General features: G+C 35.1%; 1 protein-coding gene across 6 annotated transcripts; it reads left to right on the forward strand.

Moving 5' to 3' along the window:
• The first annotated feature begins 1,574 nt into the window (after positions 1–1,574).
• Positions 1,575–23,744, forward strand: PSMA3 (proteasome 20S subunit alpha 3). 6 transcript variants are annotated; one of them, XM_081291532.1, is made up of 11 exons: positions 1,575–1,717; positions 4,700–4,782; positions 10,308–10,431; positions 13,301–13,402; positions 13,481–13,554; positions 16,762–16,834; positions 17,432–17,497; positions 20,296–20,342; positions 22,764–22,831; positions 23,332–23,396; positions 23,607–23,744. In XM_081291532.1, the coding sequence occupies exons 1-11, from the start codon at positions 1,697–1,699 to the stop codon at positions 23,649–23,651; spliced, it is 768 nt and encodes a 255-aa protein (XP_081147658.1). In that variant the 5' UTR covers positions 1,575–1,696; the 3' UTR covers positions 23,652–23,744. The 6 variants fall into 6 exon arrangements, with proteins under 6 accessions (XP_081147658.1, XP_081147659.1, XP_081147662.1 ...); XM_081291533.1 differs by having other exon boundaries at positions 4,700–4,778; positions 10,313–10,431; XM_081291536.1 differs by having other exon boundaries at positions 1,661–1,717; positions 10,313–10,431.
• The last annotated feature ends 103 nt before the right edge of the window (positions 23,745–23,847 follow it).

Raw genomic sequence — 23,847 nt, forward strand, 5'->3', positions numbered from 1 at the left:
GAAACTCAAAACATACTAGGTAACTATTTTCCAGATTAAAGGAGACTGGAAATATAACAACTGAATGCATTCTGAGATTTATCAGGAAGTGCCAAAAATTGAATAAAATTGATAGATTAGGTAGAAATATTTGTTAATTTTCTTTCTTTTTGTACTGAGACTTTAACCCAGGGTGCTTTGCCACTGAGCTATACATTCCCAATCCTTTTTACTTATTTATTTTTGAGACAGGATCTCTATACTTTGCCTAGGGCCTTGGTAAGGCTGACCTTGAATTTGGGATTCTCCTGTCTCAGCCTTCTGAAGTCACTGGGATTACTGATGTAAACTACCATGCTCGGTTATTTTCTGATTTTCATAATTTTACTATGGTTATGTAAAATTATGTTTTGTCTTAAAGGAGAAAACACACTGCATTTTAATTTAGTATTTAGAACTAAAACAATTGCTTTCGGCCTTTTACTTACATTATATTAATATTCATTCACAAGATCTGGTCTAATGTCTACATCTTTGATTTCCCTTGTCCCTCACCGCACTGAAATCTCTGACAGACCATACTGACATGACAGTTCCTAGAAAAAGCCAAATTTTGTCCAGTGCCTATTCCCTAAGCCTTTCCTTTTCCCAGGTTTCCAGATTAAAGAAGACTGGAATTACCCATTCAGAAAGTCATTTCCTGAGCACCAGCCCTAAAATTTCCACGTCCATCGCCTATTAACTCACTATTTTTATCTTCTACCACTTATAGAACTATTTTGCTTATTTATTTTTGTTGCCTGTTTCTTCCCATTGAGAATTCCACTAGGGATGGGAAATATATCTCGTTCACCATTTTATTAACAATGTTCAGACAAGTACTTTTAACTTATTAATGCTCAATAAATTTCCTGAATCAGGCTTTTCCTTTACTCAAAAACGTTATACTCATAGGAAGGGCTCGAATACTTGTGTAAAATTTCAAGTTATCATATGATACCCTTAAAATGCAATTTCCTTCCGAAGGCCTAAGAGGGTGATATAGCCGGCATAGTGGCACAATCCTGTAATCCTAACGGCTCCGGAGGCTGAGACACGAGGATCACAAGTTCAAAGCCAGTCTCAGCAATTTAGCAAGCCCCTGTCACAAAATAAAAGGCCTGGGGATATGACTCAGTGGTTAAGCGACTCTGGGTTTAATCCCTGGTACAAAAACAAACAAACAAACAAAAAAAAACAAAAAGTGAAATAAATACCATCATTATCTGGGTCAGAACTAAGAGGTCAAGGACAAAGGGATAACTCTCCCCTCCTGCTTTCTTAGCTCTTAGTACAGGAACATCTTTCCTAGTTTGTTTCAAGACAGACGAAAGAGATAATATAAAATATAAATTTTTCCTGGGAAAAGAAATAGAGCACTTTCTTAAAGGACCCAATGACCCAAAGTGTCTCAAAGCACTGCAACTGAAGAAAAAACCCCGACCTTCCCCTAACCACCAAACCCCAAGCCTATTGCTTCCACCCAGGGGCGCCACTCCCTATTCTCACCCCTCCTTTTCCCACAATCCTTTAGGCCGCGGAACCAGCGGCAGAGAAAAAGGCTATTGGTTGAAATTGCAGCCAATGGGAGGGCTTGTTACTAGTCTGCGCGGTGCGGAGCTTATAGGGGAAGTGCTTTGGGCCTGGAACCTCTACACATCCCGGTGGTTTTAGCACGATGAGCTCCATCGGCACCGGGGTGAGTTTGTTATCCCTCAGTGGGTTATTGCAGTCTCAGCATCGGCGTTGAAGGGAACTCGGCCACACTGCGTGGGGGGCGTCTCAGACCCGGGGTGCGCTGGGACTGCATTGGGTAGGGTGGGCCGCTTGTGGCCGCCTGGAGGCCGGCGGTCTTTTATCGCTGTGTTCTAGGCCCGCTTCTCAGGTGTCGGTGACTTTTAGAAAAGCCATCAGCCTAGTTGTAGCGAGCTTGGCCAAGCAGCAGTAAGATTTGGAATGGCCTTGGATTGCTGAGTCACTTTCTTAAGCCGCTTGGGAAACCGAAAGTGGAAGCTCGTGGGCCCTGAAATAGTGTGTGAAGGGTTTAGGCAACAATTCGCCTTGGAGAACCGCCGAGACACTGCATCTTGGGATTCTATGGTTTGAGACTTACGCTGTCTATGGACCGCCTTTGCAGTTGTTAGGCTGCTGCTGACTCATAGGCCTTCTATATCTTCCGTTCAAGTACACTCAGTGTATGAGTCCATGGAAACCCTTTTGGGACGGAACTACTAAGAAAAAGGGTCTGATGAATCAGTTTTTCCTTTGACGCAGCCTTTCATGTACACATTATTTAGTAGCACCTTATAGGCATTAGTACTGTAAACATTTCAGTGATTATCGGCTTAACTGCTTTTGCCTTTATTTTTGTGGTACTCGGGATTGAACCCAGGGCCTCGCGCATGGTAAACAAGCACTCTGCCACCCTCACCCTGTAAAAATTTTTAAATTTGGGGGCTGGGGATGTGGCTCAAGCGGTAGCGCGCTCGCCTGGCATGCGTGCGGCCCGGGTTCAATCCTCAGCACCACATACCAACAAAGATGTTGTGTCCGCCGAGAACTAAAAAATAATATTAAAAATTCTCTCTCTCTCTCTCTCTCTCCTCTCTCCTCTCTTAAAAAAAAAAAAATTTAAATTTTTAAAGGGTCTGAGTAAACTGCCCAGTCTGGTCTTGATCTTGTGATCTTCCTGCCTTAGCCTCCAGAGTAGCTGGCATGCGCCACCTGCTTCTGACTTTTAATAATTTGAAGATTTTGGAGCTGGATTTGTTCAGCTTCCTATTTCACTTTTTAAATGTGTTGTGTATGTGCGGTCCTTTGCTTGCTACTTTCATACTTATCCATATAGAAAGGCGTTTTTTTTTTAAATAAGAATTATCTTGGCTATTTGCATTAGACACAATGAATAATGGGTTCATCAGTGCATCTATTCCTGCTTACAAGATTTTGATACTTAGCATTTAGCCCAAATACTGGTATTCCAATTTTGACAACAGGTGTTTATGTTTGAAACTTTTTAAACAATTGAGTTAGGAATGTTGCAGTTATGTCATACGTTTTTGGATAAGTTAATGCTTAGTAATGCATCTTGTAGAAAATCAGTTTTGCAACTACATTAATATGACCTTCAGTTAACAATGTTTCATTCTGCAAATCTTTTAGAAATAATTGGTAATATAATCATTTGATATATTTTAGTATTGACAGTGGCAGAGTTAATGATCTCTGAGACTCAGAAAGTATCAATATTGAAGGTTTATCTCCTGTCTTCACTTTTCTGAAGAACACCAGATACTAATATTTGTCTTTTTTGCTACTTCTGTCTTGTTGATGTTTAATAGTCATTTCCATACTACCTATCCAAAGTAGAGTTTAAATTTTCTCATCTTGCCGTTTTTCATCTCTTGTATTCTTACCTTAGTGAATGATCCAAGTGAAAAAGAAATGTGTGATTCATTTTTATTTTATTTTATTTTTTCAGCCCAGAGCCAGTCCATTAGCAAAGTTTTTGTTTTAACTCTAAAAACATATTCCCTTGCCTCTATTCTCTTGTCAAAGCCACTGTCATCATCTTTGGAATACTTGGTCTTTTCATTCAGTCTTGTTGTCTGTACAGTTCATTTTCCACATGAAGTCAGAGTGACATTTTAAACACTAAATCATATTGCCTTCCTATTTGAACTTCTCATTACATTTATAATAAAGGATAAACTATATACTCCAGCTTGGAAGACCCATTATTGTTTGGCTTATCTCTCCTTCACTGGCATAGTGTTTTCATTTCTTCACTGCTAGTGGTGATCAAGATGCAGTAACTGTATTTCTTTTTATTGGCTAGGCTAGATTTCTTTGTGTTTTCTCCATATCATAAGTGGCTACTTTCTTGTCTTTGAGATTTGACTCAAGTATAACTGCCCCAGCAAGACCTTCCCTGATGAAGTAGTCTGTATAGTTTCTTCTATCACTTCACTGTTTTTTCTTCATCTTAATTGTTTGTGTCTAGTTCAATTCTAAAGAAAAGGATTTTATGAATGAGAGATAATCTTTGTATTTGCATGTAATGACTCACATGTAATTGATACTTATTAAATATTTTATGAATGCTACCTGATTCTTCAGTTTAGTGGTACAGCTATGAATTTAAGTGCTCTGACTGGATTGTGTATGTAGCTGAGTGATAGAGTTCTTGCTGGGCTCCATCCTTAGCATCTTTAAAAAAAATACACACACATACACACACACACACACACACACACACACACACACGACTTCAGTGCTGTTTCTACCATAACACAGTATTAAGTTTTTCTTTCTTTCTTTTTTTTTTTAATGTGGTGCTGAGGATTGAACCAGTGCCTCATATGTGCGAGGCAAGTGCTCTGACACTGAGCCACAACTCCAGCCCAGTGTTAAGTTTTTCAAAAATTAGTTTTCTGTGAAAGAAGTTCTGACCTCTTCTAAGGACTTGCATCCTTTACTTTCCAGTAGTAGAAATTTAAGCTGTGTAAATTAGCCACTATTGCTGTTTTGACAGGCTTCCCCTTCATCAAAGCAGAGTTTCTGATGGGATGTAACAGAGTTCTGCTGGTTAAGCAGTTTAATGTTTAGAAAAACAAAAAGTTGTATGGTTGTTACTGTTAAAGGTAAATCATTATAAGCTTGTTGTTGCTTTTTCCCCTAGTATGACCTGTCAGCTTCTACGTTCTCTCCTGATGGAAGAGTTTTTCAAGTTGAATATGCTATGAAGGCTGTGGAAAATAGTAGGTAAGAAACTTGTTTCACGGGGCTGGGGAGGTGGCTCAAGCGGTAGCACGCTCGCCTGGCATGCGTGCGGCCCGGGTTCGATCCACAGCACCACGTACAAAGATGTTGTGTCCGCCGAAAACTAAAAAATAAATATTAAAATTCTATCTATCTATCTATCTATCTTTAAAAAAAAAAAGAAACTTGTTTCACTTGAAGTAAATGTGTTTTAACCAGGTGTAAATATTTTAATTTTTAATGTTTTGTAATTAGGCTATTATGTACTGTGGCACATAAAAGTATATTCCATAAAATAATTTATTATACATTTACAGTTTCTTGTCCAGATCTTTTCCATGAGCACCGACTCTATACTTCCAGTTGATTCTCCTTAGATATCCATGTCTCAAATATAGTGTATAAATCTACACTTATTATCATCTTTTCCAGCCCATTTTCCTTTTTGAAATTCTTGATTGATACCATTGTTTTTCTTGACCATTAGGTTTCTTATCTGTTGTCCTATTTTTTAAATTTCTCATGCATTTTGTGTTTTAAAGTCCTATATGCAGTTATTCACGTTTGTCTCAGCAGACTCCCTCACCCCCACCTCCCCACCAATTTCCATTTCTACTGCTTCTCTCCAAAAGGTGGGGATTTGCGAAGATCTTTTCCTGATGGGTACTGTTACTTTATTATGTCTTTTATTGTTTTGAGTAGTTACTTGTTTTTGCATGTGTTGACACATGGGAAACCCTTAGTACTTAATGAGCAAATGTTCATTTTATGTACTATCTTTTGAGTGGTAGAATGAAGGAACATGAATTTCAAAAGGTTTATGAAATATTTTTAAAATTTTTGAGCAAAAATTAAATCTTAACTCCTCCTGGTATTTGTAATAAATGTGCTGAATTTTGTGTTTAAATGTATTATTAGAGATATTATCGGTACTACAAGCTATTGGTATCTGATAGTATAATAAAAAAAAAAAACCTAAGAATTTTAGACTGAAGTATGTTTGTCATTCTTTACAAAGCCTGATAGAATTCAAACTTTTTTTGGCACTGAAGGTTAAACCCAGGGATGCTTTACCAGGAAGCAATATTCCCAGCCCTTTTTGTTTTCTGAGGCAGGTTTTCTGAGTTTCTGAGGCTAGCTTTGCACTAGTGATCCTCCTGCCTCAACCTTCCAAGACGCTGGGATTATAGGCATGTGCCATTGTACCTGTCTAGAATTCAGATTTTAAGAAAAAGTTGGTGGATATGGTGGCATGTATCTGTATTCCCAGGTACGTGAAAAGGTGAGGCAGGAGAATCAATTGAGCTCTGGGGTTTGAAGCTAACCTGGGCAATATAGTGAGATTCTGTGTCAAAAAAAAAAAAAAATGACATTTTCTTCTGGCTGACAAAGAAATTTGGGTTCTTGGAACAAGGAGCTGGAGAGACTTAACCAAGTTACAGAAAAACATCCTCCTTTGTTTTCTTGTATTTTCTTCTTCTTTTTTTTTTTTTAGTATTTTTTTCAGTTGTTGATGGACCTTTATTTTATTCATTTATTTATACGTGGTGCTGAAAGTCGAACCCAGTGCCTCACACACGTGAGGCAAGCACTCTACCACTGAGCCACAACCCCAGCCCCGTATTCTTGCATTTTCACTGGTGTAAAAACAAAGTTAAGTCTTGACTAAGAGAAAAATTAGGGATATATAGAAACCATCTGTATAGCCTTGAAAATTGAGGCTTAGCTGTGAGGAATTGTATATATTAGGAATTCGTTTTCTGTAAAATACCTCTAAATATTTATAACAGTTACATTTAAGAAAACAGGAGTAAATAAATATATTAAGTAAATAAAAATATTTTTAGGAACTGAAACCTAAAAAGGCATGACATTTTGTTTCCTTTTTCTTTTTCTTGAATATGGGGTTTCTCTGTTGGTTCTATGAATGTAACTTTTTATTATTTTTTTGTGCTGAGGATCAAACCCAGGGCCTCAGGCATTCTCTGCATACTACAGTACATTGAGCCATATCCCTAGACCCTGAATGTTGCCTTTTTTCTCTGTAAAATTGGGATGTAAGATGTCTACCTAGTTTACATAACCTTCCCATAACAACGAAATATATGTAACACAGTTGGAAAATTTTTAAGTGCTACATCTGCACAATTGCATATTAAGAATAATAACAATAAATGAAAAAATAACTTGTTTCAAAATACAAAAATCAGTGAGAAAAAAGGCATTATTCTACAGGTTTGCAAATATCAGTCTTAGTTTAAAAGTTTAATTAGATTTCATATCTTTGTTCTACCTATTATGTCTTATTGAAGCACATGAAGCAAATCAGGCTTCACTCAGATTGGGAAAATGGGGAGTATAATAGACTTTTCAGATAATTATGGACCTAATTCTTTAATACTACACCAGAACTGATGGTAATGATGAAGTCTAGAAGCAATAAACTCCTACTTTGTTACACTAAAATGCAGTGGACTGTCATGCATGACTTTGTACCATCCTGGCTTGGTCATTTGGAAAATACAATTCATAGAGTTACAACAGATGTCCCAAATTATACAAACTATCAAAACATCACATTTGTTAATATCACCACCACCAGTGTCAACTTGAAAGTTTGTAAATATTGGGAAGCAGATGAAAATTTTTATAATGGTGAATATAAGTTTTCTAAAATTTCAGTTTTTGCTTGAAAATTCAATTTTTGTCATTGACAAGAAATTCTGTCAGTTTCCCTTGAAGTAACAGTTTCATGTTATATATTTTAGGGAAATTGTCTGCCATATAACTAAATGTAAATAACCATAGTTTATCTGTCATTAGTTCTGTAAAATGAATAACCCCTGGGTATATCACCTTCTGTGTGAATAGCTCTGGGTCAGACATTTAATCCTATAAGAAAATTCACAACTCAAAAGAACAAAACTAAACCAACCCATGTACTAGTGCTTTTTGTCTTGAGGTGCCTGTATTTTTGTCTTTAACAGCACTTTGCCTCCAGTTTCATTAGTAGAATATTAAAAAGACAGATACTTGCTGGGTGGCTCATACCTGTAATCTCAGCTACTTGGGAGGCTGAGGCAGGAGGAACTGGGGTTGTCTCAAAATAAAAAACAAAAAAGGTCTGTAACTCAGTGGTTTTTGCTGGTGGGGTGGTGGTGATGGTGATGAACTCAAGGGTTCAGATTAAATTAAGTGTTCTTTCATTAAGGACATTCTTAACTAAAAGCAACTTTTTAAATATGTGATAGCAGAACAGAGGATACATTTCTAAGTAGTTTACACTTATTGTTTGTGGTCACTGCATTGATTCATGTTAAAATGCCAGCAGCCTTACCCACCACTGCTCTGTATTATCAGTGCAAATGCCCACACAGTGGATAGGTATAAATGAGGTCTTTGGCTTCATGGATATTATCTCTAAAAGTTTCTCAGATTCTCAGAAAGTTTCCAAACTACATGTCGACAACTTTTTTTTTTTTTTAAGAGAGAGAGAGAGAATTTTTAATATTTTATTATATATATATATATTTTTTAGTTCTTGGCGGACACAACATCTTTGTTGGTATGTGGTGCTGAGGATTGAACCCCGGCCGCACGCATGCCAGGCGAGCGCGCTACCGCTTGAGCCACATCCCCAGCCCCGAGAACTTTTGATTTAGAATCAAAATTGCTTTAGATTCTCAACAGTGAGGAAAAAAGAATTGGCTTAAGTTCAAGTATATTGCATATGTCTGTGGAAATTTATTTAAATATGCAGTTATTTAAGAGGAAGTGCACCCTAGCTCCCAGAATAACTTGATTGAGGCAGAAGTGAATATGAGGGATGATGGTGAGGTTAATTTCAGTATAGGTGTTGGAGGCATGACAGTGTTGGAGGCATGACAGTGTTGGAGGCATGGCAGTGAGGTTAATAAGATTCTTAACAGGAAATTAAGCCCAGTTGACTTTGCTAGATTCTCTGGATTTTTACCTAGGAAGCTTGGAAAGGACTTTCAACCTGATAGGGGCATTGAAGGCATCTAAAAATGTTGAGGGGCAGGGGGAAGAGCTGAATTCTTAGATAATTTTTTTCCCCTGGGAAGAAACACCATGATTTTATCATTTGGTGTGTGTGTGTGTGTGTGTGTGTGTGTGTGTGTATGTTTTATTGGAGATTAAATTGCTGAGGCTGGCCTGGAACCGAGTGATCCGCCTGCCTCAGTTTCCCAAGTTGCTGGGATCACAGGCATGTACCACCATGCCTGGAAATTTGATCAGATTTTAAGAGACCTGTAACTGACAGGTTTCCTCACTTTTTTAGGTTATGGGCCACTTTTTAAGATTATGATAATGACATTAAAATAGGACTAGATATTAGGCTGCTCATGTTACATGAAATGAATTGAAGAAGATGAAGAAGAAAAGATGTTGTAATCTAGGCCTGAAATTATAAGGATTCTAGTGCTAGTAAGAAAGGGGTGGACATGTGAGAAATTTTGAAGGAAAAAAATCAATAATAGCTCAATATGGGAATAAAGGATAAAAAATGAAAACATAAGGATTAAAACTTGGTGATGCAATTATCGGAAATAGAGGAATTGAGATAATTTTACAGAAAAACTATAAAATCAAGTGTTTTTAATTTGTCCAATTAGGTTTCCTCATCAGAATTACCTTTATTAAAAAGGATAAAAATAAAATAATTAACATTTTAGCTGGGCAGGTTGGGCACACCTGTAATCCCAGCAGCTCGTGAGGCTGAGACAGGAGGATCATGAGTTCAAATCCATCCTCAGCAAGTGCAAGGCACTAAGCAACTCAATGAGACCCTGTCTCTAAATAAAATACAAAAATAGATTGGGGATGTGGCCCAGTGATTGAGTGCCTCTGAGTTCAATCCCTGGTACCAAAAAATAAATAAAATAATTAACATTTTAATTTTCCAACAGCATCATGATTTCTCCACCTTTTACTTGAAGTTAAGATCTTTTTATCTTAAACATTTGTAGCATGTAAGTTTTATTTTTTTTTTTAATACTTACTAGTTCTAGTACATGTTGATTACAGAAAAATTGGAATAAACAGATGAGCCAAAGGAAGAAGAAAAATAAATCATGAACTGGGGATATAGCTCAATGGTAGAGCATTTGGCTAGCATATGCTAGATCCTTGGTTTGATCCCTTGCACTGAAAAAAAAAAAACCCAAAACCTGTAATCCTTCCACCCAGATTATTCACTTTATCTTTTCCGCATATACTATTCATAGAAAAGTAATTTATAACATGTCTATCATGTTATACATACATTGTGCCATATTATACGTATTGTTAGCACTTTTAAAATTATATATTAATATTTTTGTCAACTGATATTTTAGATTTTGGGGGGCTTCACATGATATTCATTAATATAAATTTAATTTATCATAGTTTAGGTTGCTTTCCCTTGCTAGTTTTTAAATGTTTTACCTAGTTTTGTGATTTCTTAAAAAATTATTGTTTATTCTCTTTTTAGTTTTAAAAAATTGACTTTCTTTTTGTTTCAGTACAGCTATTGGGATCAGATGTAAAGATGGTGTTGTCTTTGGAGTAGAAAAATTAGTGCTGTCTAAACTTTATGAAGAAGGTTCCAATAAACGACTTTTTAATGTTGATCGGCATGTTGGAATGGTAAGGTCACCTTTTAAACTGTTCTTCTTTGTTCTGTCCAATTTCTTTTGAAATAACTGATTGAACTATAATAAAATGTGATTTTAGGAACATTAAGTCAGAAGTAGATCAGTGAGTAGCCACAAAAATAATCATTGAGTTACCTTTTACTGTCTAAAAGGTAGATTCTCATAACCTTAGTAACAAATGTGAAAAACCAAGTTGTCTTAAGGAGGAGAAAATGGGGGGAGTATGTATAGAAATAAATCTTGGCAGCCCTGATCACCAGTAGAGATGGTACATGCTGAGAGGCAAAGAGTGTTTAGTTTTTTGTATCCCTTATGGAAATCACTGTCACAATAAAGTTGGTGTCAGAGAAAATAGGAAAGTGGAGCACTAGGAAAAGATGTTTAAAAAAGGGATGGGGATGTGGCTCAAGCGGTAGCGTGCTTGCCTAGCATGCGTGCGGCCCGGGTTCGATCCTCAGCATCACATACAAAGATGTTGTGTCCGCCGAAAAACTAAAAAATAAATAATAAAAAATTCTCTCTCCCCTCTCTCACTCTCTCTTTAAAAAAAAAGACAAGTGAACACATCCTTTTTAATGGCTTCATGGGCATCACTGTAAGTTACTACCTACAGCTGGTATCTAAGTCTTCTGAAGTACTGCAGTGCACAAGTTCAAGCCAAGCCATAAATATACTATCAGTATGTATTGATGTCATCCTAGTTACATGTCAGATTTTTTCCAGTAAGAACTATCACCCTCCCCGCAACAAAAAGAAAGAAGTGTTTCTAATTTAGCTACTGTTCTGAAAAGAAAAGGAAGAAGAGAGAATACATGTGTGCTAGATACATAAATTATCTCAGTCTCGACAATCCAGCTAAGGTATACAGATGAGAAAACAGATGTGCTGCTTGTGGAGAAAAATTGCGATTCAAATTTGGGTCTATTACTCCAGCGCCTATTCTGCAGTGACACATTATAAAACTCATTTCTTTTGCTGATAACTTTGGTATTCCTGAATTGAGATGTAGTGTTGAGTGTGCACACACACAAAAGGTTTGGCAAAATAAAACCAGCAAACATAAGGCTAATTTTTTTTTCTTCTTCAAAGATGATTTTTTTCTGAATGCTGTTTCTCTTCTGAACAGATTTATTATTGTCAGTGAAACTGAAGTGTTCTGATAAAATTTGTCAGATTATACCTTAGCTGGTAGGATGTGCATTATGTATTCTTTTACTTAGTAGAAAAAGTTCAAGTATATTTTTTGGGGAAAACTTTGGTGATAGAAAAAAATTTTAACTTTGTCCCATTTGTTAGGTGAAGCTAGGAAGCTAACAGCATTTTTTAAAAAGGAAATTGGCGGGGCTGGGGATGTGGCTCAAGTGGTAGCGTGCTCGCCTGGCATGCGTGCAGCCTGGGTTCGATCCTCAGCACCACATACAAACAAAGATGTTGTGTCTGCCGAAAACTAAAAAATAAATATTAAAATTCTCTCTCTCTCTCCCTCTCTCTTTAAAAAAAAAAAAAAAAAAAAAGGAAATTGGCAAAAATTTGGACCGTGAAGGAGGTTAGACAAAAGAGGTCTTCTTCAAAGTAATTTGAGAGTATTAGACTTCATAGTAAGTTTTCTTCAAAGCAACAGAAGATTTTTTAAATGATGAAATTTTTGAAATAACTGATTGAACTATAATAAAATGTGATAACCTTGGAGAAGTTATTCTAAATACTTATTTCCTCCTCTGCAAAGTACTACTGTTTTGTAATAAGTGCTCAATATGTTAGGAATTTACCAATTTATTAGGTTGCAGTAAAACAAAAGGATGTTAAAGATCCTGATGTCACTTTTCAATTCTGTGAATCTAAGCTAGCAGTTTCCAAACTTTGTTGGTTGATGGCACTTTAAATGTCTGTGATTTGTTTTCCATGGCTTCACTAGCTAAAAAGTAATATTTAAGTCCAAACAACTTAGTATATGTCCTAAAAACATAGTAGTTGTTAGGGGGGAAAAATGCAAAGAAGATATTTTTAAGAAAATATGATTTTTATTTTATTTTGAAAAAAATACATTTCAATGAGTATGGTGGCAAATGCATGTAATCCCAGTGACTGGGCAGGCCAGAGGAGAAGATTGCATGTTTAAGACCAGCCTCAGCAATTTAGGGAGGCCTTAAGTAACTTAGTCAGATCCTGTCTCAAAAACAAAAAAATAAAAAAGGCTAATTCAGGGGCTGGGACCAAACCTCAGTGGCAGAGTGCTTGCCTAGCATGTGTGGGGCACTGGTTCTATCCTCAGCACCATATAAAAAATATATTAATAAACAAAGATATTGTGTGTCCCTCTACAACTAAAAAAAGAAAATTAAAAAAAAAGAAAAAAAGAAAAAGGCTAATTCAATCTTAAAGCACCACTGGGTTCATTCTGCAATACCAAATAAATAACCAAAACTAAACAACTGTATATAGTTTGGAATCATATTGGATGCTGTCACCCTCATTTCATGGTCTTTATTGATTTTTCATAGTACTTTTTTCACAGCAACTTGAAGTTATACTTAGTAAATTTCCATATGTAGGGCTGGGGATGTGGCTCAAGCGGTAGCATGCTCGCCTGGCATGCGAGCGGCCTGGGTTCAATCCTCAGCACCACATACAAACAAAAATGTTGTGTCCGCTGAAAACTAAAAAAATAAATATTAAAAATTCTCTCTTTAAAAAAAAAAAATTCCAAATGTAATTCCAAGCATCAAAGTGCCCCATAAAGATCTAAAGCCCAAACTTATATGATGCTTGTTAAAGCACTATTATGTAAACCTATAAATAACTGTACTTTTTGATTTGTGATAGGAATGTGTTTATTAAATTGGTACTTTGTTTCCCCTCAGGCTGTAGCAGGTTTGTTGGCAGATGCTCGTTCTTTAGCAGACATAGCAAGAGAAGAGGCTTCTAACTTTAGATCTAATTTTGGCTACAACATTCCACTAAAAGTAAGTTGATAACATATTGAGGAACCTTTTGAACAGTAAAAGAAATGTATTAATAAGGTTTTCTTTTTTCCTCCTTAGCATCTTGCAGACAGAGTGGCTATGTATGTACATGCTTACACACTCTACAGTGCTGTTAGACCTTTTGGCTGCAGGTATGAAATTTGTGAGATTATCAAAAGTCAGATCTGCCAATCTTACTGAAGTGAGATGGTATCTTAGGGTGGTTTTGATTTGCATTTCTCTGACTGCTAGAGATGGTGAGCATTTTTTCATGTACTTGTTGATTGATTGTATGTCATTCTCTGAGAAGTGTCTGTTCAGGTCCTTGGCCCATTTGTTGATTGGGTTATTTGTTTTCTTATTGTTTAATTTTTTGAGTTCTTTGTATACTCTGGATATTAGGGCTCTATCTGAAGTGTGAGGAGTAAAAAATTGTTCTCAGGATGTAGGCTCCCTATTTACCTCTCTTATTGTTTCTATTGCTGAGAAAAAACTTTCCCCTTCTTGGACTATTCCCTGAAGACCTTAAAAGAGCATACTATAGGGATACTGCTACATCGATGTTCATAGTAGCACAATTCACAATAGCTAGACTGTGGAACCAACCTAGATGCCCTTCAATAGATGAATGGATAAAAAAATGTGGCATTTATACACAATGGAGTATTACTCAGCACTAAAAAATGACAAAATCATGGCATTTGCAGGGAAATGGATGGCATTAGAGCAGATTATGCTAAGTGAAGCTAGCCAATCCCTAAAAAACAAATGCCAAATGTCTTCTTTGATATAAGGAGAGCAACTAAGAACAGAGCAGGGAGGAAGAGCATGAGAAAAGATTAACATTAAATAGGGATGAGAGGTGGGAGGGAAAGGGAGAGAGAAGGGAAATTGCATGGAAAAATGGAAGGAGACCTTCATTGTTATACAAAATTACATATAAGAGGAAGTGAGGGGAAAGGGGAAAAAAAAACAAGGGAGAGAAATGAATTACAGTAGATGGGGTAGAGAGAGAAGATGGGAAGGGAGGGGAGGGGAGGGGGGATAGTAGAGGATAGGAAAGGCAGAATACAACAGACACTAGTATGGCACTATGTAAAAATGTGGATGTGTAACCGATGTGATTCTGCAATCTGTATACGGGGTAAAAATGGGAGTTCATAACCCACTTGAATCAAATGTATGAAATATGATATGTCAAGAGCTTTGTAGTGTTTTGAACAACCAATAATAATTTTTTAAAAAGTCAGATCTGTACTAAGATATCAATTTTCTGCAGGTTGGCCTTTTATACATTTCAGATTATAAATTGTTACCAAGAAGTATTAGGGCTGATATTAAAAGTATACATAAAAACTATTTGAATAATGAAAGGGATCAGGAGATTTGAGGTCATAATAATAAACTCATAATTATAACTGATTAATAAATGCTCTGGTGCTGAGGCTTTTATATTCCCAGAAATTGTATAGTGATTTTAAATATATTCCATGTTGACATTAGATAGCTAATTATACTTTGGTTTTCTCATTAATGTCTATCAGATACACTTTAAACACTTAGATAAAATGCTTTTAAATGGAGTTTACAGTCTGTAATGAATCCATACAAGTTTTGTTTTATAATTTTTATTAGTGCTAGTATGTTTACTTTTGAGCAAAGTGGGGATTCTATTGCCAAGATCTGGAATATGTGTAAATATTCATATATGGTTGTCATCTAGTAAACTACATTTTCCTGAAATGAAAGAACACTGTTAGTTAATAACATTTTTGTTAAAAGTCAGTCATGCTTGATCAAAATAAAACATTGAGATCTTAGTGCTTAGTTATAATCCTACCATTGAGTTGTTCATAAGCATCCATGTTTAAATTACTTAGGAAGACAAATTAGAGACTTTTGTTCCACTGGCAATAGGTTAGACATCGTGGGTAACTTGTTAACACTGGTTAATTCTCACTTGAATTACTCTGAAATACTTTGTATAAAATACTTTTCATTTTTAATCTTTCAGCTGAGCTCTTAGTTCATCAGTTACTTTTCTATGTTTTTTGGGGGTGGTGGGTGGGTACTGGGGATTGAACTCCGGGGCACTAGACCACTGAGCCCCAGCCCCATCCCTATTTTGTATTTTATTTAGAGACAGGGTCTCACTGAGTTGCTTAGTGCCTCGTTCTTGCTGAGGCTGGCTTTGAACTCAAAATTTTCTTGCCTCAGCATCCCGAGCCGCTGGGATTACAGGCGTGCACCATTGTGCCCAGCCTTTTCTGAGGTTTTTAAGGGAGTAAGAATATGTATCTAGCACACATGTATTCTCTTTCCTTCCTTTTCTTTTCAGAACAATAGCTGAATTAGAAACACTTCTTTCTTTTTGTTGGGGGGAGGGTGCTAGGAGTCAGTCAAGGAAGTAGGGACATAGATGAAACACCTTACAGGTAAAGTGGCCTTAAATATGTATTAGGTGTAGTGGGGAAACAAATGCCTTTTTCTGGAGAGGTGGCAAAGAAAGGGGTATGAGAAATAGGGGGAATGGGAGAAGAGTATTTGATGCAAAGGAATTGGTATGAAAGTATAAAACTACATGGTCATTTCAGATTAAGAGAAGGTTTTAGAGATGATACAGCAGGTGCTGGAAGGGCCAGTCCTACAGAAGTTGTGCTCCATGGCAAGGAGTTCTAATGAAGAAAATGTTGACGGGTTTTAAAATAATGACAATTGGATATATATTCTGAAAGATAAGTCATAGTAGTGTAGAGGATGGAAGGAAATGATGGAAAGGGTGAGAACTGGATAGTTTGCTGTTAAAGATTAACTGCATGTAATGTAAGAGGTAAGATGAGATTAGTAACCTCTAAAGCAAATACATCACAATGTCAGAAAATCAGTAATTCATATGATCATTTAATAGCCTAATTTCAGTTTGTTGAGCCTATAAAACTGAGCCATTTCTGATTATTGCAGAAAAGTGGAGAAATATTGGGAAATGAAAGATGGAAAAAGTTGCATTGAAAAGTTGACTTTCAGTCAGGATTTTTATTCCCATGGCTTTTGAGTGTTGATGCTTTCTAAGACCTTCTCCATAGTTCTATTTTTCACTGATAATTACTTTTTTCTACCGTCTTGCCAAGATAGTTTCATCGGAAAGTTTAATACAAATTTAAAAACCCACATGAGAATTTATAGTATATATTAGATATTACTAATTTGGAACCCAACATACCAAAGGAAGTTACTATGAATTTTACGTATATTAGTAATTTATTATAGAAATTATAATTGTACTTACATCACTGCAAGTTTTTTAGAATTTTTTTTTATGGTATTAAGAATGACTTTTTAAAATGATTTTTTAAATGCAGTTTCATGTTAGGATCTTACAGTGTGAATGATGGTGCACAGCTCTACATGATTGACCCATCAGGTGTTTCATATGTGAGTAATCTTGAATCATTTAAAATTCTATTGTAGTATTTCCTTAGTTTCTTTAAAACTCACTCAAGGAATGTTTTCTTTTTTATCATCAATAATAACCTATGCATATGAGGCAGAGGAAAAACCTATGGCTTTCCATATGCTAGAGAAAATACACAGTAAATTTAAAATGTGATTCTTTCATTAGTATATTAGCAGTGTCTTAAAACTGAATACAGGGGCTGGGGACATACCTTAGTTGGTAGAGTTCTTGCTTTGCATGCACAAGGCCCTGGGTTTAATCCCCAGCACCAAACAAAAACAAAAAAAACTCCAACTGAATACAGAACTGGAGGTCAGTGGTAGAACACTTGCATAGCACATGCAAAGCCTGGTTTTGATCCCCAGCATCACAAAAAAAGGCATGTAGGGAAGGATTTGGTATTTGAAATTTTTTGAGCACTGTAATATTCAGGAGAATGTTGCATATCTTTGTCCACATTGGCTTTTAAGGTATTAACATCCTTTTATTAGTTTTTAAGTAGAAACAGTAGTGATTATTGAAATGGATGGTATACTAATTAAACGATTAAATGTTTTTTCCTTTTTTAAAAATAGGGCTATTGGGGCTGCGCCATTGGCAAAGCCAGGCAAGCTGCAAAGACAGAAATAGAAAAACTTCAGGTAACACATATTTAACGTTTGAATTCTGCTAGAAGTAAAATTTATCACTCCAAACTAAACCTCTTAATCCAAGGAAATAGTATAGCTTGATATTTAAAGCAGAGCCTTGTGAAGTTGCTATGCAGTTGAATAGGAAAGCTGGTAACATGTTATCTGAATTGCCTCATGGATCCTTTTGTGATTTGATGACTGCTTAATTCAAAATAATCCAAAATAGTTCTTTTTTTTAATTGATTAAAAAAATGACAGCGGAATGCATTACAATTCTTATTACATGTATACAGTACAGTTTTTCGTATCTCTGGTTGTATATAAAGTATGTTGACATCGATTCATGTCTTCATACATGTACTTTGGATAATGATGTCTATCACATTCTACCATCCTTGCTAATCACCTTGCCCCACCCTTTTCCCTCCCACCACTCTGCCCTATCTAGAATTCATCTATTCCTCTCATCCAAAATAGTTTTTTAATATAATGGTTCAAAGTCCATGTTCATGGATCCCTACAACTTGAAAATTCTAGTAGTGTAAAATTTATGAGTTAATGCCACAGAACTGCAATAAAAAACATATATAATATTTCTTCCTATATCATTTCTTTCTTTGGGACATAGCTTTTATTAAACTGTCTGGCTGTACTCTACTGCTTCTTTCTTTGTTCCTAGCTAGACAAGGTGTGAAGCCTTTCCTGTTAAAATTACGTACTTTCTATTTTCTCATAAGCCAGAAATTCAGCTATTAGTATGAAAAGTTTACTTAAAAATATTTGTTTTAGCTGTAAATCAGTTAACTTTATGTTGAAATAGGAGCCATAAAGTCTTTTTGCTTATCAGATCTTTGCCTAAAAGACAAGGATATGACCTATCAGAGTTTCAGTTTTATAGAGATTTTCAGGTACACTCAGTATGAATGCTAAACTACAACCTGACTTACTCATTCAGCTTACTTAAGGCCCGATTCTAGAAAACACTTGTTAGTGTTTAGCATTTGTTTAATGTCAAATTCTAGAAATCTGATTCATGTTTGGTATTTTAGTAAAGTTGAGAAAAGGACCTAGGGACACTACTTAGCCTAAAGCCCAACCCCAGGATAACACACTGCCTAGGGTCACATAATAAGTTGGTGTAAGAGTAAACCAGTTTGTTTACATCTCTCCAGAGTGTTCTGTATGGGTGCAATGGGGCACGCTAGTGCCCAGCAACTTAGGCTCTTTCTTGGAATAAAAAGGGCTGAGGATGTGGCTCAGGGTTTGAGCACTCCTGGGATAAATCCCCAGTAGCACCCCCCCCCCCAAAAAAAAAAAGTGTAAGAATAGTCAGCAATTTATTTTGTCTGTGGTTAAACCAAAGTAACAAACGGGAAAACAACTAATCCCAAATAAAAATTTAGAACAATCACTTCATTTGAGGAACACATACTTTAAAGTCATGTACTACTAAATTAGGGTTTGAAAACTGGCCCACTGCCTGCTTTCTTAAGTAAATTTTATTGGAATACAGGCACAGTCTATGGCTACTTTTAGTAAAAGTATTGTTTGGTCCTTTACTGAAAGAATTTTTTGTCACCTCTTGCTGTACGTCAATTCAATAGCCTGTTTTACCTCTGATGAGCTATTTACAAAAAAAAATATTTTGTGAACATATAAAAACATGTTTTCTATTTAAAATGTGTTTTTCTGATTTATACTTAAGTTTGCCTGTGCAGGGTGCAATTAATTCACCAACTATAGAACTTAACCTAGTAAGGGTAAAAATATGAAAATTAGTTTTCTTTCACCCCTAATTTAACATGCATTGCCTCAATAATCTCAAGGTCTTTTGTAAATTATTTTAAATCCATATTGTAAAGATTCATAATGAATTTGTTCCTTAGATCTCTCAAGTCTCCAATCCATGCATATTTTGAAGAGTTCATCTCAGTTGCCTTTTTTTTTTCTGTGATAGGATTTGTCTGTTTCCTAAGATTAGTGTTTTTAAACTTAATGTTATGGTTTTTACTTCCTCATGTCGTCCTGTAGACACAACTTGAGCATCGGAATTTCTAAATTAAAATAAAAATAAATTAAATGAACCCGATTTAATGACAGTAGTAGTTGAATCACACTTTGAGTCTGGACCAATGTAAAAGTGTTCTGTATTTTTCACCATTTTCCATCCTCCTGACATATCCAAAATATGAATGCTAGTATGTTCAAACACTGTGATTAAATCTTTGAGTTGCATCTGCATAATGTACACATTGCTCTGCTGACCACTAAATAGTTTTTTTTTCCTACTCTGATTTTCAAATATTAACTGAAAAAACACATATGAATGAACTTTTTGGCTTCCCTCTTTTGCTTTGTGGATTAACATTTGTCTTCCCGAAATCAAACCAAATCCAATTTGTGCTCTAAGAACCTGCTTAAATCCTCCTGATAGTTTCTGAAAGCTTTCCCTGATATCCCTTAAGAACAATTTCTTTTGTTCTTTCTGTTTTATAGGTACCTACTATCTAGTATGATTTTTGGCATTTTATTAAGTAAACTGGGTGAAAACAAACTCAAGATTTTTTCTCCCTCCAATTTTTTAAACTTCAGGGTCTACTTATAAATGAATTGAAAGAGGCTTCTAAATTTTAAAAAATTTAACATAAAACTAGTGGTTATCTAGAATATCTATTTGTTATGTTAATTGAAAAATATTAAATTGTGAATCAGGAAACTTTATGGTCTATTCTTTTTGGATTTTAAGTTATCTTATTTGGTTTTAGATCCAAGAATCTCTCTCACGAATATATACTGTGTTTTTGTAGATGAAAGAAATGACCTGCCGTGATGTTGTTAAAGAAGTTGCAAAAATGTAAGTTGGAATAACTTGTGATTTTTCTTTAAGAGGCTGTTTCATTTGAAAATAATATAGTGTATAATTTTTAGAAGGTGAATGTAAAATCCTAAGATTCCACACCAAGAAGAAAATCTTTTTTTCTTGTCTTGGGGATTGAACTTAGTGCCTTGCACATGTTAAACATGAACTATACCCTCGACATGAATATCCTTATTTTTCAGTAATGAATGGGGTGGGAAAGTATACCTTTTGACAAAATGAACTGTTAGGCAATAGGATTTGGGGTAGGAAGATGTAATAGACCTTGGATATCAAATTAACAGCTTCATTTGTTAGCTCCTAACTTCTCAAATCTCATAAAGTTCATTATTTAATCTTAAAAGATAGCCTTCAACAAAAAGCTTGCTTTTATTTTATGGAATCCATATATGCTCTATTGTTGAGCTGTATACCCTTGGTCTTGCAAACTTTATAGCTAATTGCTTCTGTACATGATCTGTGAAGCTGGCTCATTTTTGATCTGCTGCTTTCTTTATAAAAGATGTATTTCACTTTTTCAGATTCATCATAAAATTTTTTTGAACAAGATAGGGGAACCCCCATAATCACAGGAGGATCATGAGTTCAAAGCTACCCTTAGCAACTTAGTGAGGCGAGGTCCTAAGCAAGTTATCAAGACCCTTCCTCAAAAAAGGGGGGGGGGGGGGCTGGAGATGTAGCTTAGTGATTAAGTGTCCCAGGGTTCAATCCTTGATAATAACCCCTTCATACAAAACAAGGACAGCTTAAAAACCTGAATGATTTATATTAAAAAGTAGCATATAAATAATTTTTAAAATAGTAAGCACAGTCAATAAACCTAGGTGGCAATTTTTTTTAAAAACACCCTCATAATTCTAGTTGAAAGAATGCATTTGCTATTTTAAATATTTCATTAAAATATTGACTTTGTAGCCAGCTATTGAGATTTAAAACTTGTAATGTTTGAGATTTCACAGCACCTCCATCCCACATTACAACACAGACAAGGTCTAGTGAGTAACCTTAGTGTAATAGTGTCTTTGCTTTACATCTAATAATATTTGCAATGAAAAAAAATCCCAGAAGTCTCAATTATATAATTTTAAAAAGTGTGATTTAGGGCTGGGTTCGTGACTCAGTGGTAGAGCTTGAACCTAGCACTTCTGAGGTTCAATCCTCAGCACCATATAAAAATAAAATTAATTTGCTGGCTCCTACAAATAAAAATATGTATATATCTTTTTAAAATGTGATTTAAATGATAATCTTTTCTGAACTGGTGGTTTTGTCTTCCTTGTCCACCATTCCTGCTAATGTCAGTACCCCTCCTTTACTTCCCTCATTCAGCTTCAGTTGAGAGCCAAGCATAAGCTATTTTCTACACATTTTCACTGAATTTTACAACATTTTGATATGATATATTAAATAGCGTCTTTCATGAAATCAGGCATTCTGGAAGTCAGCCCTTACCACTATTATGTTTAGGTATAATGGTAGACATCAAGTAGCTACCCTTAATCATAAGATGCTTTCATATTATAGCAGGGCTTTAGAAGACCCTCTGAAAGTAAAGTGTGTAAAGCAGTATAAAATATAAAACAAAACTTTACACTGATACTTAATTTTTGATACTTTTCCTGTTACTTTGTTATACTACAACGCCTTCTTGTTTTGAGTTTGTGACATACTACAGTGTGAGAACCACTTAAGTGGAACACAAACTGTTACTAAATGAATGGACAAGGTGCTGAAAAATAGTAAAATAGCCAGTTAGTTGGGTTTTTACTTATTTTGAGACATCATTTTATACTGAATTAAATATAATGTACAACTACCAGTACGAATGTCATTTAAAACTTAAGATTAAACTCACAAATTCAGTAATTCACTACTATATTAAAAAAAAAAAAAAAAGAAAGCTCAGAAAAGAAATACACCAGGTCCAGTTCAAAATTTGTTTTATGAAATGTGGTAGGATAAATGAACATCATATTTTTGAGTCAATCGTCTATTAAGTTGTGAAAAACTTGGCAAGGAAAGCATCATTTGCTAAGTCTTTATAAGTTGCTTTTTAAAATATCTGCTCAATGAAAAGAAAAAAATGAATATCCTGACAAGGAACAGTGAATGACTGCTTACTGTTTGAACCTGTTGTTTTTTATAGTTCAGTTTTAAAACAATGTATCAAAATAACTGAATGGATTGTATAGGTATATTCATTGTTTATAAGATAGCAAGGGTTTCATTTTATCAATAACTGTGTAATTTGTCTTTTCTAATGTACATAATAATAGACTACAGGAAGTATATATAATTTTGTAAAATAGAGATGGGCATTCTAATTTGTACTGACTGGGTACCTGAACTTAGATGTTTGGAGGTGACCAATTGCTACTTTCTCCTTTTCTGTTCTAGAATTTACATAGTACATGATGAAGTTAAAGATAAAGCTTTTGAACTAGAGCTCAGCTGGGTTGGTGAACGTAAGTTACTTTTAGACATTTACTTATTCCAGGACAAACTTATAGAGTACTTAATTTACCTTTTTTAATATAAAGAAATCTAAAACAGAATTAACAGGTTGTTAGTTAATCAAAGGGAAAATTCTTCTTAATAATTGACTAAAGTTGTGAACAGTTCATTGTTTTGAAATATCTGTTTCATGTATTACTGAGAAATCACCCATTTTTTCTACCTAGCATAGGGCTTAAAGGATAGGCTATTTTCAGAATCTAATCATGCTGTAAATTAATTCTCAGGATTTATAAATCATAATTTTCAATAGTTTAACTTGGGCACATTTAGTCACACATGAAAGAAACACACAAAAGTTAGTACAAAGTATCTTGTTTATTATTCATAGTACAGTATTACAACCTTAGGTGAACAATCATACTACCTAAGGATTTGGATAAATTGTATGGTATTGTAAATCAGTATACACTCATTTTTAATTCAACTGAATATATGGCTTAATTTACAGTAACTAAAGGAAGACACGAAATTGTTCCAAAAGATATAAGGGAAGAAGCAGAGAAATATGCTAAGGTGAGCTTCAGCATTAAAAACTTTACTAAGTATTTTTGGGGGGTTAAAAGTAGACAGGGTTTTCAGGACACAAAATGGTTTTCAGTTGTATATATTCTAAAGAAGTATTCGTTTTTCATTTTTAAAGTTTTTAGATAAATTTTTAATGAGTGCTAGTAAGTGGGACATAATGATATTAATCAAATATAAATATCATTTTTCTCTTAACAGGAATCTTTGAAGGAAGAGGATGAATCAGATGATGATAATATGTAACATTTACTTAAGCATCTATTCTGTTATAAATTTCTATAACAGTTCCATGTAACTTTAGCCCCTGACCAGTTTTCATTAAATTTTTGACTTGTAGCCACTGAAGTTTGGTTAATATCTACTTGACACAATTGGAGAAATGATCAATGACATTCATTACATTTGCTTATTGTTAAAATACAGACTTACGCCTACTACT

Source organism: Spermophilus citellus, assembly GCF_964194105.1.
Source record: "Spermophilus citellus genome assembly, chromosome: 4".
Lineage (NCBI taxonomy): Eukaryota > Metazoa > Chordata > Mammalia > Rodentia > Sciuridae > Spermophilus > Spermophilus citellus.

Excerpts from the sequence above, each read along its gene's own strand:
- PSMA3 (XM_081291532.1), top strand. The coding sequence starts at position 1,697 with ATGAGCTCCATCGGCACCGGG. Across the intron at positions 1,718-4,699 it reads TGAGCTCCATCGGCACCGGG|TATGACCTGTCAGCTTCTAC; the intron begins GTGAGTTTGTTA and ends TTTTTCCCCTAG. Across the intron at positions 10,432-13,300 it reads TTGATCGGCATGTTGGAATG|GCTGTAGCAGGTTTGTTGGC; the intron begins GTAAGGTCACCT and ends GTTTCCCCTCAG.